This window comes from Anastrepha obliqua, chromosome 2 (assembly GCF_027943255.1).
Source record: "Anastrepha obliqua isolate idAnaObli1 chromosome 2, idAnaObli1_1.0, whole genome shotgun sequence".
Classification (NCBI taxonomy): domain Eukaryota; kingdom Metazoa; phylum Arthropoda; class Insecta; order Diptera; family Tephritidae; genus Anastrepha; species Anastrepha obliqua.
In genome coordinates this window covers 127,764,881-127,780,754 of record NC_072893.1, presented here as the reverse complement: position 1 = coordinate 127,780,754, position 15,874 = coordinate 127,764,881, and the positions used below count along the sequence as shown (strand labels likewise).

General features: G+C 31.5%; 1 protein-coding gene across 8 annotated transcripts in view; it reads left to right on the top strand.

Moving 5' to 3' along the window:
- The window catches only part of LOC129237673 (phosphorylase b kinase gamma catalytic chain, skeletal muscle/heart isoform), a 48,678-nt gene extending 33,265 nt beyond the window's left edge, over positions 1 to 15,413 (top strand). For 5 of the 8 annotated variants that reach the window (XM_054872553.1, XM_054872550.1, XM_054872552.1 and 2 more), the window contains 9 exons: positions 1,680 to 1,858; positions 1,945 to 2,229; positions 2,348 to 2,438; positions 2,559 to 2,695; positions 3,078 to 3,175; positions 4,037 to 4,120; positions 7,222 to 7,743; positions 13,369 to 13,527; positions 14,150 to 15,413. In XM_054872553.1, coding sequence (XP_054728528.1) covers positions 1,680 to 1,858; positions 1,945 to 2,229; positions 2,348 to 2,438; positions 2,559 to 2,695; positions 3,078 to 3,175; positions 4,037 to 4,120; positions 7,222 to 7,743; positions 13,369 to 13,527; positions 14,150 to 14,284 — 1,690 coding nt within the window. In that variant the 3' untranslated portion in view covers positions 14,285 to 15,413. The remainder of the gene's footprint in view (positions 1 to 1,679; positions 1,859 to 1,944; positions 2,230 to 2,347; positions 2,439 to 2,558; positions 2,696 to 3,077; positions 3,176 to 4,036; positions 4,121 to 7,221; positions 7,744 to 13,368; positions 13,528 to 14,149) is intronic. The other 3 variants (XM_054872554.1, XM_054872555.1, XM_054872556.1) reach the window with 3 other exon arrangements.
- Positions 15,414 to 15,874: the final 461 nt, after the last annotated feature.

The following is a 15,874-nucleotide window of genomic DNA, read 5'->3' as shown; positions in this document are numbered from 1 at the left end:
TGCATAGCATTGAGGGTAATTTTTTCATTGCAAGATAAACTCTGTCGTATTAGTTATGTAAACTAATTCTGTCAAGTTAAACTAATTCAAGCGCTCAATTTTGCAGGATTAAAATCAGTTTAAAAATTCACCACAGGCTTGAATCAGACAGTGTAAGGCATAGAACTTAACCATATTTGCAATTAAGAAAAATCCATACTTAAATATATATATATATATATATATAATTGGCGCGTACACCCTTTGTAGGTGTTCGGCCGAGCTCCTCCTCCTATTTGTGGTGTGCGTCTTGATGTTGTTCCACAAATGGAGGGACCTACAGTTTTAAGCCGACTCCGAACGGCAGATATTTTTATGAGGAGCTTTTTCATGGCAGAAATACACTCGGAGGTTTGCCATTGCCTACCGAGGGGTGACCGCTATTAGAAAAATGTTTTTCTTAATTTTGGTGTTTCACCGAGATTCGAACCGACGTTCTCTCTCTGAATTCCGAATGGTAGTCACGCACCAACCCATTCGGCTACGGCAGCCGCGTTAAATACGTACTTTAAATATACGTCTATATAATTTTTCTCAAAATCTAGTTCAATAAAAATGTATAAAAATGTTGTACATACGAGTATACGAATATTTATTATTTGATAATTATGCCAAAATTGCAGCGGCATTTAATGCGGTATGGCGTGCGCGGCCATTCAACTTCAATGCGTTTATTGTTGATGGATTTGGACACTCTCTCACACAATCTACACAAGTAAGAGAGTGTTATAGTGTGGGGAGACCGCTAATATGCAGAGATCGTATTCCGATGTTTTGTTGTCCGACTCTCGAAATTAGATGATAACGAAGTCATCAGTGCCTCGCGTGAAACTCGAATTTGCGTTCGTAGGTACTGTTTGCCTAAGTTTAAAATATGTAAATATGAAATTCTATTTATTTATTCTACTTCTTTTTGCACCAGCGCTCTTTTCGAGTCAAAAACTGTGTATGCAATACAAAATTTCCAAGGCGTGGTGGCGTATGAAGTGAGGTATTCCACAAACAGTTTCATGCAAAGAATTACGGAAAATTAGAAATATTGATGGAACACCACATATCGCATGTATGACGCACTACCTTTTCGGGTCAAAAATCGTCTCAATAACCAATACGAAATTTCCCAGGCTTGATGGCGTGTGAAGTGAGGCATTCCATGAACAGTTTCACGCAAACATATGTATGTACGTATGTACCTGTTGTCACGTTAGTCGGATCTACGCTGCCTTATCTACATACATACCTTGATTTGTATCTGTTTTAGGACCGAAAGCTTTTTGAGAAGTGCCTTATACGATGAGACCGCAAAGTTCTTTGAGCTGCCTATATACAGTAGCATTGGAGGTAGACCTCTTTGAAGGCATTATCTACTACAGCTTTTGAATTATGCCACAATTTCACTTTGGGATTATTATTCTTAAATTGCCATCCCATCCCATCACAAAGTTTAGATCTATTCGTATTCACTTCCAGTGGCCATAGCCAGATTTGATTCATAAGACATAAATAAGCCTTTCCTATTTGGTGCTTATGTGACACAATTTATTATTATTATATTCTATACCATATATCCTGTATACTCCATACAAGATATTTGTTTGCTTTAATAATATATTTATTTCCTTTTCTATGTCACTTTTTAGGGGGATCAGTTCCACAGTGCGCCGCTGCATTGAAAAGGAGACAGGCAAAGAATTTGCCGCAAAAATCATAGATCTTGGCGCCGCTACCGAAGCCGGCGATACGAATCCATATCACATGCTTGAAGCCACAAGGCAGGAAATATCAATACTCAGACAAGTTATGGGGCATCCCTATATAAGTGAGTGAGCTAACCACCAACCGTTTTATTTCTTAAGCGCATCGTTTTTCCTTATGCGAAATAATACTCTATTTAAACTATTGCAGTTGATCTACAGGATGTCTTCGAATCGGACGCTTTCGTCTTTTTAGTATTTGAGTTATGTCCAAAAGGCGAACTCTTCGATTACCTCACCTCGGTAGTAACGCTGTCCGAGAAGAAGACTCGCACAATTATGCGACAAATATTTGAGGGTGTCGAGTATATACACTCGAAAAACATTGTGCATCGTGATTTGAAACCCGAAAATATTCTCCTCGATGAAAATCATAATGTTAAGATAACAGATTTTGGCTTCGCGCGGCAGCTGAAGGGCGATGAAAAGTTGGCAGGTGAGTGGTAGAGGGATGTGCTGCGTTGGCAAGGCTGGATTTTATGATTTTACGAATAGTCTTGTGTTTATTTTTTTTTGTTGTAAGCTGTTTTTCTTACGGTTTTTCTCTCTTTCAGACCTTTGTGGCACGCCCGGTTACTTGGCACCGGAAACACTAAAATGTAATATGTTTGAGGGGTCGCCAGGCTATTCCAAAGAAGTTGATATGTGAGTATAAAAGTAAATAATATAAAAAGTTAGTTATACGCTATCTACGCACCTGCAATCTGAATCTAGTGCGAAAATTTAATACAGGTATAATCATATTTATTTCCAATAATCCACTAGTTGGGCCTGCGGCGTCATTATGTTCACATTGCTAGTTGGTTGTCCACCGTTTTGGCACCGCAAACAGATGGTCATGCTGCGCAATATAATGGAGGGCAAATATAGTTTCACCTCGCCCGAATGGGCTGATATATCAGGTAAAAAAAAAAAAAACAAAAAAAAAAGATTTTAGGGAGAAAAATAAATCCATTATTTTTGCGCAAATTGTTTAAAACTGTTTTATGGTCGATCTTTAGCTCCTAAGCGATGCCGGCCAACCTCGATTATTTCAGTGATTTTCTCGATATTATCGACAACTTCCATTGTTAACACAAACAAAAAATAGCAAAAGAAGTTTTTTAATGAGAAATGTCACCTTGACAACGAGCATAAACTTTAAATTGTTTCATCTATGCTTTACGCGATATCGATCACTACAGCCATCTACCGAGAAAATAGTGGATTTATTTTTCCCCCAACCTATTATATTCAAATTACAAACACGTTAATATATCGATTGTTCTAATTCTCGCCACACAGAGGATCCAAAGGATCTGATACGCAAATGTCTAGTCGTCGATCCTGCGAAACGAATCACAGTGAAGGAAGTATTAAAGCATCCATTCTTCAACCAGATGGTAAGTCAAACAAAAACTGTTTAAAAATAAACAAAATTTAAATAAGAAGAGATATTTAAATATTAAAAAACAACAAATATTTAGTGTAAAAAAACGCACACAAACTTTTTGCTCACCCCTCTACTTTTTCACATTATGTATTTTTCTGGAGGTCAAGACGAATTGCAGTTTATAAATGAGTAAACTATAAACTTTTCTATACATACAAATATTCAGCGTATAATAGTATATCTTGATGACACTCTATCACTCTTTCTGCGAACACCAGAACACTGTAACGCGTATTTTTTTCTAATTAGCCTTTTTGTATGCCACTATTTTCTTTTTTTTTTCTTAGAACACTCAATAATTAAATTTCTTTTTTATTAGCATACCATTTTCAATACATTTTGCTTTTATAACATATTTAGTATAGGACGTAATACTATAAAATGATTATAAAATGTTATATTTTTGCTGGTTACTTAAATTGTCGTCGGTAGCGATGTATTTTTTTTTTCTCAATTTTTATATTTTTTTGAAAACATATTTTCTTTGTTTTCTCATAATTTCTAACTATGATTTTCTTTCTTTTTTTCTTTCATTTACTCACTACCTACCACTTGAAATATACAAATTATAAAACGATGTGCAAAATTTAATATCACATTCGGCTATCGTACAAAAATTTGTGAATCTCAAAAATTTACACGTCTCTAATTATTTACCAACGCACCTACAATAAATTCGAAAAAAAAATAAAAATTAACATACCCAAATTTGTTGCCAAAAATTTTGCGACACAAAATTTATTGGGAAAACAATTCAAATCAAAATAATCAATCCATCAATCAAATGTTCGATCTCGTAACACTCGAAAAGTTATTCGAGCAAAATATCGATGGACTGAAGCGCAGCCTATCCACCAAATCTAGGAGAATGAGTCGCATCAATGACATTGCACTGGTAACGAAATGTTTCTGCATATTGAATAGAAACAAAAACAACAACTACAAAACAAAAAACCACATTCATAAATATAACTACAATACTTATTGTTACTTTGCTAACATTATAAATAGTACAACAACTAGAAAGAAACAAAGAGTGATTGTGTTGATCTTTCTACACTACCAAATTTTCTATTTTTTATTAAAATTAATTTAATTTAACCCATTTAGACGCTAACTATTTTAATATAATATGTATTTATGCATTGTTTTTTTTTTTTTAATTAATTACATGCGTTTGTTGTGTTTTGTTAAATAGAAAGGGAAATGATTGCATTGCATACAGCCTAAGCTAAAAGCGAGCTAAGTTATTCAAAAATCTATTCAACTACAAATATTTTCTTATGTTTGGCTTTTGACAGCAATCACTTTTGTTTTATCAGAATTAATATAGAAAAAAAAAAAATTGGAACTCAAAAAAATTTGCTTACGCTGTGTGTAAGGCTCTGTTTTGTTCTCTGCATTGTTTTTACCTTGTCATACGAAGTGTGTTCTCTTGCTAATTTCCTTTTTTGTGTTTCTTCTTTTTTGTATACGTTTTCTTGTTGTTTATTTTGTGCGTGTCTCATTTTACAACTTGCTTTTGGGTTTTCAGTTGCATTTTTTACGTTTTTTAAATTGTGAAATACATTTATGATTTTTGTTTTTAAGTGTAGCAGATACAAAAAAACTTATGGATATGCAAATAAATTTTTAGTTTTTTTATAAGAAAATGTAAAAGTTAAAGAGGTAGTCATAAAGTTGCGCACTTAATGTTTATATAATATTTATTGATCTGATTGAATTTTGGTATATAACTGAAAACTCGCTGGTTTTAATGGCCAAAAATGGGTTTACTAAAACAGAAATTAAAAGAAAGTTAGATTAACCCTCCGTTGGACACCTTTTTAAAACCTTCGGTTGGGTATCCGGGTCTGGACATTTGATCGTCCCTTTCAAGGATCCTTTTCAAAAGGTTATATCCATAAATCGATAGAAAATTAAATTTTAAGAAGGTACCTGGAAGCTGAAGTCATTAGCTATAATAGAAATATGTTAAATTCACGTCCAAAGTCGAAAGCCAGTCTGGCCAGCCCTGGGTGCCCCACGGAGGGTTAAGCTTGGGTGGCTGTCCCTGAAAGACACACACATAGAACGCCCTTTTGCGCTACAACTAAGGAACCAGATAAATAATATTTGATCACAATTGGCCACCGAGATTTTGTGATTTAACACCTTGTGACTCTTTTCTTTGGGGCCACGTGAAAGAAAAGATCTACGCCAACAGCCCAGGGTCGATGCAAGACCTCAAAGATGGAATTCGTGAGGCTATTTAGGACATAGGGCAAGCACTTTGCAATTCGGTTATGGAAAATTTCATGAAGAGGATATTGTCCTGTAAGCGTGGTCGTGGTGGTAATTTGCCTGATGTTATTTTCCACTATTAACGGCATACCTTCCTCTTTATAAATAATAAATGAAATAAACTTCCGATCATTTATATTAAAAAATAACATTTTTCTTTGAATATCAAAATAACACCTCTTATTGGAAAACCCTTTATAAATACTAATAGAATAAAATTTTTCGAAAATACAATTCTCTTGGTATAAAATTTATTACTTTTAGTGCAGTACATCTCGGTGAAATATTTTTGACGCATGTCAAACTTTCGTTTTCTGCTTAACAATTTTTCGAAAGTGAATCCATATATTCTCAAACCTCGATTTTCCAGTTATATGTACAAAATATATAGTTTTTTTTTAATATTTTTTTTATGTCTTTTTATATTTTTTTAATTAATGTTTCACTAAATTCAAATTTAAATCTAAATGCAGATCTATTCTAAATTCATTGTTAATAAATGCTTTATCATTGAACCAATCGTGCGCAATATTGTGAATACCTTTTAAGTTAGTATAATATTTATTTTAATTTGACTTGCAACCGTTCGATTTTGTAAAATATTTTATAATTTTTCAATACGAACATGTTTGTATATGCAATTAAATTTTCGTTTTGCTATGCATATATTCTGCTATTTGCATGTAGAATTTATTTTAAAACTTTTTTCGAATAAAGTGCATGTTCAGCTCTTAAAATATATATAATTCTTTTATTATTTTAAGCAACTGTTTTACTCTATTAATTTAAAGGTGCATATATAGGTTTTGGAATAGAAAATAACATATCAAAATTAAATTTCATAAATGTAAATTAGTAATTCCCAAAAATTTTTATTTTTTAACGACTACGCACAAGAAAGACGAAGCAATGAAGAAGTTAGAGGATTAAGAAAAGTAAACACAACATCATTTAAGTATTTACAAAAAAAAATGATGGAAAATATTTTCAAGGAAATTTAGAAATTTTAGACTTGACCGTTTCTGCTGAGTTGGTATTTATAAATTTGTCTAGCGTGCAACAGGTGCTAAAGTTAGTGTTTAAACCGACTAGTCCAATAAATGTGCGCACTCAAATTTTATAATTAATTTTTTTTTTGCACTTGCATAATGAACGAATCTAAAATATCGATTTGTATAGGCTTTATTCGTAAGAAACAATATTTATTATATATTGTACATTTTTAATAGAAAGCCTTAGTATTATAAAAAGTAACCGTAAAAGTGTCACCACGCAAGTCGGGCCTTCATTGGCCGAAGGTCCCGACCCGACCCAGTACTGTCAAAATGACAGCAATCGCAAAATATTTTCCTCTATCTCGTCGTTGGTTTTAGCAGGCAAACATTGCGCCCCAAACCCCTAACCCCAATCATCCCTAAATGTGTTAAAATTATACATATATGTAATTATTATCATTGTTTTTTTTTTTTTGTTTTTATTTTGTGAAAAATATCGGCTTAAGCCAAGCCTGAGCATTTGTGCGTTTATTTGCCTTAAATTATGAAAATAAAATTAGATTTTATAAAAATAAAAAATACAAAATTAAATTTGTACGCACATTTCTAATCGTCAACCAATCTCATCCAATTTTCCTCCTCTCACACTGTGTCCCGCCCGCCCATTTTTCTTTTCTCTCTCTCTCTCTCTTCTCTCTTTGTTTCTGTATATTTTTAGGTTTTATGCCCTGAATCGTCGTCAGATGGCCGCACCACTTATCATCTTAAATCGCAAAATATACGCAACACACTTAGCAATGGCAATCAGTTATTTTATGATGCCAATTTTAATAAAACTCGGACGAGCTACAGCAACAACATACAACATTCCCCTAATTCCAACTATAACTCTAACAACAACAACCGCATCAGCATGACAAACTTGTACTTAAGTAAACAAGCGAATAATCATAGTAATACAAATACTCCTTCCACAACCTCTTCAAAATTCACAGCAGCTTTTTCAAATTGTACTACTTATAACCAAAGCAATTATCAAAGTAATGGTGGCAATATGTTTATAAATTTCACGGCTGGTCCGGATACGTTTTCAGCAACAAAAACATATAATAACAGTATTGGCAATGCGGCGCCGACGCAGACGCCGACGCCATTTGCAATGCAAGAGCAACAGCAACAGCAGCAGTTATATCGGCAAAAACCGCAACAGCAGCAACAACAACAAGCATATGAACAACAGGTGCCAACAACGCAGTTCTACGATCACCACCACAACCACCAAAATCACACTAACCACAATAATAGTCATCATCATTCTCAATCTCATTATTCTCAAACTCATCATTGCCATTTAAAACCGTATCTTCATTATTGTCAATGTCAGCACGGTCAAGCGCTGCAAGTAGATCAACAAGCATCTCAACAGCAACAACAACACGACATACATTCATTAACAGGTGTAGGCATATCATCCACTTCATCCGCTTCCACTTCATACCACTCACTAGCACCGAGCTCGCCACAGCAGACGTTGACGTTGACGTCAACAGACGAAACAACGGCGACAGCGACAACTACGTCCGCTACCACATCGAATAGTTTGTCGCATTGTTGTGTTGAGTCCCTAAATTACGACGCACAGGTTAGGCGCCTAAATTCCTATTGCCTTTACAATTATCATATTATTTGTGGCTAAAAAGATAATTCTTTGATGCTGTTGAGAAAATTAGTTTGAAATATTTATTTAATTATTTCACTTACTTACAATTACATAGCTAGTACTCCATACCAAGTATTCTAGGCCTTGTGGAGTTCAGCGCTTTATGCAGCTCTAAAATTTGTTAGCGATTAGAATTTGGTAGGGAGTTTGAATTTAAAAAGTCTGTAGGACATAGCGTAGCTGGAGTGTTAAGTTCAGTAAGGACTTAATTGTTAATTTTTGCTAACGCACATGAATTTCGGGTATCGTGCTTATTTTTCAATAAAATTATGTTCTAACCTAAGTTGATATTTTATGTTTTTAGCGAAATATTTAATATTAACATTTATAATAATGCTAATAATAGGCAGGTTTAGGAAAATAAATATACATACATTTGCAGCATTGTTCTTGAAGAATTATGTGTGCTTGCTTGTGCCATATCGGTGGCATAAAACTCGGCTTGCCTGAGTAAAAGCTCAACCTAAATTTATGCAGGCTGTATACGCATGTCATGTATTTTTTTCTAAACTCAACGATTTACAACACTTTTACCTGTAGATAAAATATTTCCAGCTACGTTTGAGTACTCTACTTGCTGTACGGGTTTTGTTTTTGTACACAAAACTTTTGGCTAACTCTTAGTGTATCCAGTTTTTCCTTCCTTTCTCATACATTTTTGTGGTTATTCCAACACTCTATCATTTTGCATACATACATATTTCTTCTCAGTACATCTTTATACCCATGCTTTAGTGGTTCCGCTTTGGGTGGCGTACAAATATATATATTTATAAAGTATTGCTTTATAGGTTAGTTGCTATTTTTTGCTAACTTTCAAAAACACAAAGTAATACTATTTACAACTTGTTTTTGCGTATTTATGTAAATAAAATATCCGTATATGCACCTTTATTGATAGCAAAAGCATACATGCTTACATATATATTTTGGAGTAGATGTATATAACTAATTCCAATTATTTTTAAGCTAACAATATTAACAACTAACATTGGAGATTCTTTATTTTTTTTACTTCAGTATGTAGAATAATCTTGTACTTAGTGGGTAGAATAGATATTATAATTTTTTTTATTTATTGTAGAAAAATAATTTACCGTCTAGCCCGTTTACATATCACATATTTCATTTTTTTCTTACTTTTTTTTATACGTCCATAAATAGTTTTTTACTTAAAAGACGTTCACATATGCAGTAATTAGCAGTACATCCACAAAAATTAATCTACCCGTTCACATAAGGCAGATTAGCTGCAAAATTGACAATCAGCTGTCATGAAAGGTATTTTTTCCATTTTTTACCTTTTTGTTGATTTATTATAAAAATATAATTCGCATTGTAAAACAGTATAAATCATAATTCCAGATTTCTTAAAAAACTTACGAAAAATGAATAAAGTTCATACATTTTTTTATCAGATTTTTCCTAAATTTTTCGGGTATACAGTTTTGTAGCTTAGTTAATTTTCTCACCTTATCATGCCATTTTGAAATAGCAACTCTTCAGAATTTAGAAGTTATGAGAGTTGTCGCTATTTCATTTTTATAATAAATTACCAAAAAATTAAACAAGAAAAGATACCAAACAATAACTGTACGATTTTCATTGACACTCACTGTAGATGTATACACGTATGTGCATTATTATTTCACAGATTCATAATAAATTAAATGATTTACAAAGTAAAAGTTGTCATATTAAATTTTATTAAAGACATTTTCAAATTATTTGATTGTAAATTTTTGAAATTTAAAAAATTATCTAAAACTACAATAAAATTCTCATATTGCTCCTCCATTACAGAGAAGCATACATATGTGCAAGGATTAGAAAAAGTAATGTGATAATTTAATATAATCTCCAGATTAGTACTTATTATGTTTTGTATATTTCTACTTTTGTTTCAATCCAGTAAATAGTAATAGTAATATTTTATCATAAATTAATCAAATACATCTGTAGGTATTATTTGTAAAATATACAATAGTATTCATAATAATAATATTATAATAAGTGTATGTACACGCTACGCTCTTAGGTAGATAGTTGAAAAAATTAAAAGTGAAAAAAATTTACAACACAAAAATCGAATCCGCAAATGACGAGTGTACACTTTTGACGCTCGTCTAACTACGTAATATATTACCGAAAATAAGTACCGTTAAAATTTATGGCGAAGCATTGCGGTGATTTTTTTTTTTGTTGCCAGGCGATAGTAAACATCGAAGATTCATACGAAGCTTCCCGTTAGAATTTCATGATAAATAGTATTTAAAAATAGGAGGGACGTAGACTTATGATACCTAGTGTATGTGTGTACATATTTATGTAGTTTTTGTCACCGTCTAATGCTTCCTCCACCCACATTTTATATGCTTAGGTGTATGAATATCTTAATAATACCATTTTTTACTATATAGAACAAAATAATTATATACATACATAAATATGTGCATATGTATGTATCTGTTGCTTCAACGCATTTGCTCTTTGGAACGAAAACTTGCACAAACCCAGCTCCACTACTTCAATGCATGCAAACCACACCTAGCGCATAAGGCTGTAGCATTTTTATTGTTGTAAAACTACATTATTCTAAACGTTAGCTCAAAAATAATTCACGAAACCATCACATTGTGTGTTATGTGTGTGCGTGTGTGTTCCTTAAGTCTATATAATTACCAAAACACTGAGAGGAAAGGAGTAGTAGTTTTATTTCCCCTCAATTTACATGCATACATACATACATACATACATATGTATACAAATCAACTAAACATACCAAATTTTTAACTTTTGTTATTATTATTTTTTTTTTTGTTTTTTTGTTCTGTTACTTTTATGCATTTGTATGTACTCGTTATATGTGCGTGTGCAACAATACTCTTCCCACAAACATACTAAGTTCCTGTGCCTGCGTGCATTTGTGTGATTCTACAACACTCCTCCAAATACACATACATACTTTCTTTATGTGTGTGTATATATGTGTATCGATCTATGTACAATACACACGTGTGCATACGTAGCGTCCTAGTGCTAGTAAGCAATTAAAATCAGCTGTGAAATCTCTTACAATCAGTTGGTGTTGTGGCAATGAGAATTTGCTTGTGAGTACCAACAACAACAGCAAGAACTATAAAAACGAAATATGTATACAATATATAAATATGAAGTATTAATTTTATGCGAACAGCAAATTTTGTATTTAGAAATTATCAAAATAAGCACATTTTAATTAACAACCTAACTAATCACAATTATTTAATGATATTTTAAATAATAGTTATGAAAAAAATTTTTATGGGCGCTTGTTGGTTTCTTGTTAATATTGTTGTATTGCCAGTTTTGTTTTGATTAGCACACATTTTATTAGCATCTATATAACCTTGACACTTCAAGAACTTCATACAGAGTTTTCTAATTATTTCTTACACTTAGGCTTTTTCTTCTAATCTTACGTTTTCACTTTTTATACCCGTCCACAGTTTGCATTGGTTATTTATGTTCATTTAAAATAAGATATACTACATATGTACATACATACATGCATATGTAATATTCACACAAACCTAACAATTAACAAATACAGTCGAAAGTTAATAACTTAAAACTTACGCAACAACAATATGCATACGAATTTATAAAACTAAAAAGATATGTATACATATTTCGAGTTGAAAATTGCTTTGTGATTAATGGAAGTACTGTAGCAAAACTAATGCAAAAGTAATTCGTTGAAAGTTATTGTGGTTTGAGTTTTTGAGCTTCGACTGTAGCTATTTATGTAGAAGAATTGAAACAGTATTGGAAAATTTGAAAAGAAAATAATATATTTTAATAAAAAATATAATGAAATCCGAAAAATAGTTTTTTCAAGTAAAATTTTTACTTCTGAAATTTGTTTCTATATCGAAAAACAATATTTTAAAATCTTACCCTTTTACTTTCTAAAATTATAAATTTGTTTTTTGAATTAAATTCTCTTTTTAGTTTCAATCTAACATTTTAAATAATCAGGTTTTTCAGAAATGCTGTAAATAATTTTTTTCTAAAAAAAAGGTTGCTACCTTTCAAGCAATAAATTTTTTTGTAAGTATTCTAATTTACTCAACTTTTTATCCTCGCATTAAAAAAAAATAATCTAAATTAAAAATCTAAATTTGGGCAAAGTTTCCTTAACACGTTTTCTTAAACTTCATAAAATGAAAATGAGAATTATGAAAAATTATAGATTATAAAAAATTATTAAATATAAAAAATTATAAATTTTAAATTATAAACAAATATTTTTGTTTTAATTTCAAAATAAATTGTATATAAAAAGATATAATAATAATAAAAAATATATATATTATCATTTGCTCAATTTTTCAAAACTTACTCTCTTTACTATCTAAAATGTAAAATGTTTTCTTCATTAAAAATTTGGATTTTTCAACTTCCTCTCACTGAAAAATTGTCGTTCTTTTTGCAAAATTTTTTTCCAAATTAAATAAAAAATAAATTTAAAAAATAGTTACATTTTTCCAAAATTTATTTTCTAAAATGAAAAATGTTTTTTAAATTAAACTAAAATTATTTATTTATTATTTTCTATTTTCTAACATTCGAAAATTTTCTATAATATATCAATTTTTTTTTAATTTTCTCATATTTTAAATAATTAAAGTTCTACATATTTTCTTTTAATTGGCTAAATAAAAAATAAAGAAGGACCTACAATAAATGTAAATTTTTTTAATTTATAATGTTTCCTCAATTAAAAATTGTCTATCTCGATTTTTTAATTTTTTTGTAACATTTTAAGGGAGTATCTATTTTTTTTTATAGAAAAATATAAAGGAAAATATAAATTTGAAAATTGTCGAAATTGGAAGTTCTACTTTTTTCTTTTAATTTTTAATTTTAAATTGTTGCGAAACTCCAAAAGTTGCTTAAAGTTGCGTAATTTTTTTTTTTTTAAATCTTCCAATACGTAAGTAGCACTCACATACTTAATTTGTTTGCAGTTGCGCTTAACCAATCAATTTAATAAATCATTTTGAAATGCTATACCAGCAGTTTTTAACAATTATTTATGTTTTTTCTCTTTCTCTTCCATATTTATTGCTTTTCACTTCTTATTCAAATTCATACATTTAGCTACGCAAACAAAGCCGCTTTAATGCGCGGAAAAAGTTCCAATTCGCTATTTTGGTTATACGCGCGATGATCAGGATACGCCGGTTACGCTACACCGCCGAGCCCCTGCGCGTTGAAGAGGCTATACGCGATCCATATCGGGTCAAGGTGCTCCGTAAGGTAAGTGGAAAATCACCTATTTTCTGCTATTTTATTTATAGGGTTTTTCAATTGGCGCGGGTCGATTTTGGCGCCCTGTGGCAGCCATTTTGTTTTGGTGACATCTGTCAAATCTTTTGTTTATTATTCAGTTGTTTATGCCAAATCATCATGGCAAGTTACGTGATTGAACAGTACGTTCAAATGATAAAACTTTAATTTAACTTTAATTAAACTTTATTATCAAAATGAGTGTTCACGCAAACGTTGCGCGCATTGCGCCCATTTTTCGGTAGATGTGGTGGCCCTTCCGATTTCTTATGGCCCATATTGAACCATATGGACCTAGACGACATGTGGTTCCAGCAGGACGGCGCTACGTGCCACACAGCAAACGCCATTTTATTCCATTTCAACATCTACAAGCCCTTATTGAAAAACCCTTTACAAGAAAATTAAAATAATTGTTAGAATAAAAATATATTCAAAATTATGAAGCAGCCACAAAAAGTTTTTCTAAGCAAAATTAATCAATTAAATTTGGATTTAGTTCGTTACTATTTATTGTATTTTATTTTATTATCTTTTTTCATTGCCCTTCTGAGCTGAAAACATTTGTAACCTTCTTTTCTGATTTCCACAGGTCATTGATGGCTGCGCCTTCCGCGTCTACGGTCATTGGGTGAAGAAGGGTGAGGGTCAGAATCGTGCCGCTCTCTTCGAGAACACCCCACGCACAGAGTTGCATGCGCTCTACATCAACAATTTAAGTCGATAGTTTAATGACAGACTAAATACTACATACATATTAATATCTAGAATGGTATAACGCGGAGTAGTGCGGAGAAAGACGAAATTGGAAAAAAGTGCTGAAACTTGTAACATGAAATTTTCAATCAAAACCAAACCACATATTTTTTTTGCTATTAGCATTTAGCGAAATGAAGAAGGAATTTAATTTAAGTTGATAAGTGAGCTTATAACAAATTTATTGAATTCAAACATGTTATGGTTTTTACTTTTTCGTTTGCACTATTTCAAGTGTAGTGACTTTATTTAAAATTATTTAAGTATTAAGAAAGTTATAGTTAGAAAATACGTAGAGGACCAATCCTAATTATTGACTTCTGCACTTCAACTGAGTACTATAGAATTGTTTTGGTTTGTAATTTCTTAAAATTCGTAAAAAACAAGAAAACAGGAATGAAATACATATAAAAATGTGCGTGGAATGCATACGTATATGAACTAATATTAATGCATTGCTTAACACCTTTGCTTTAGTTTGTATTATTTATATAGTTTAATTATATTAATAATTGAAGCTTTGTATTATTAAGTAGAAAAAAAGAGAAAGAAAATAAATGAAAAGAAGAGAACACCTAAGCAAATTATGCGGTACCAAATTATTTAAAATTTAAATTTTTATTAACTAATATAAATACTAAAATGCAATTTAAATAGATATTAAAAGCTGAATACAGCGGTGCAAAAAACAGAAAAAACAAACAAAAACCATTTGAAGATATGTATAATAATAATTTTACTTAAGTTAAATATTGTACATTTGTATGAGCGTGAAAAGCAAAAAGAGAAAGACAAATGCATTGTGGTAAATGCACTTTTACGCAATTTATATAGTTACTATACCACATACATACATACATGATGGATGTGCTACCAGAAGCTGCGTACTTTTTAATACATACACACATATATTTTATTGCGCAAAATGCTTATTTATACATACATGAAAATGTTATATAAATATTTTTTTAATTTGCGCATATAACGAGCAAACTGTTACACAATAGTTAAAACTCACACACGCATACATATGTATGTAGCTCACTATACTCATTTATAGAAAGAAAAAAATTGTTCTAAAATATTGAACGCAAAACTGATGCACTGCTTTTTTTTCTTAGATTAGTGTCCAATATAAAAAATCTAAATTTCGAGTTTTTCATTTTTCTAGTTAGGTTAATGGCTTCTTGAGTGGACGCCGAAGGACGGGTCTTAAAAATTTTTTGTGCAGATGATTTATTACTGTTTTTATATACCATTTTTTACGCTAGCGGTTGCCGTAGCCGAATGGGTTGGTGCATGACTACCATGTGGAATTCAGAGAGAACGTAGGTTCGAATCTCGGTGAAAGACCAAAATGAAGAAGAAATGTTTCTAATAGCGGTCATCTCTTGGAAGGCCATGGCAAACCTCCGAGTGTATTTCTGCCATGAAAAAGCTCCTCATAAAAAAGTATATGCCGTTCGGAGTCGCCTTGACACTGTAGGTGCCTCCATTTGTGGAACAACATCAAGACGCACGCCACAAATAGGAGGAGGAGCTCGTCCAAACACCCAGAAAA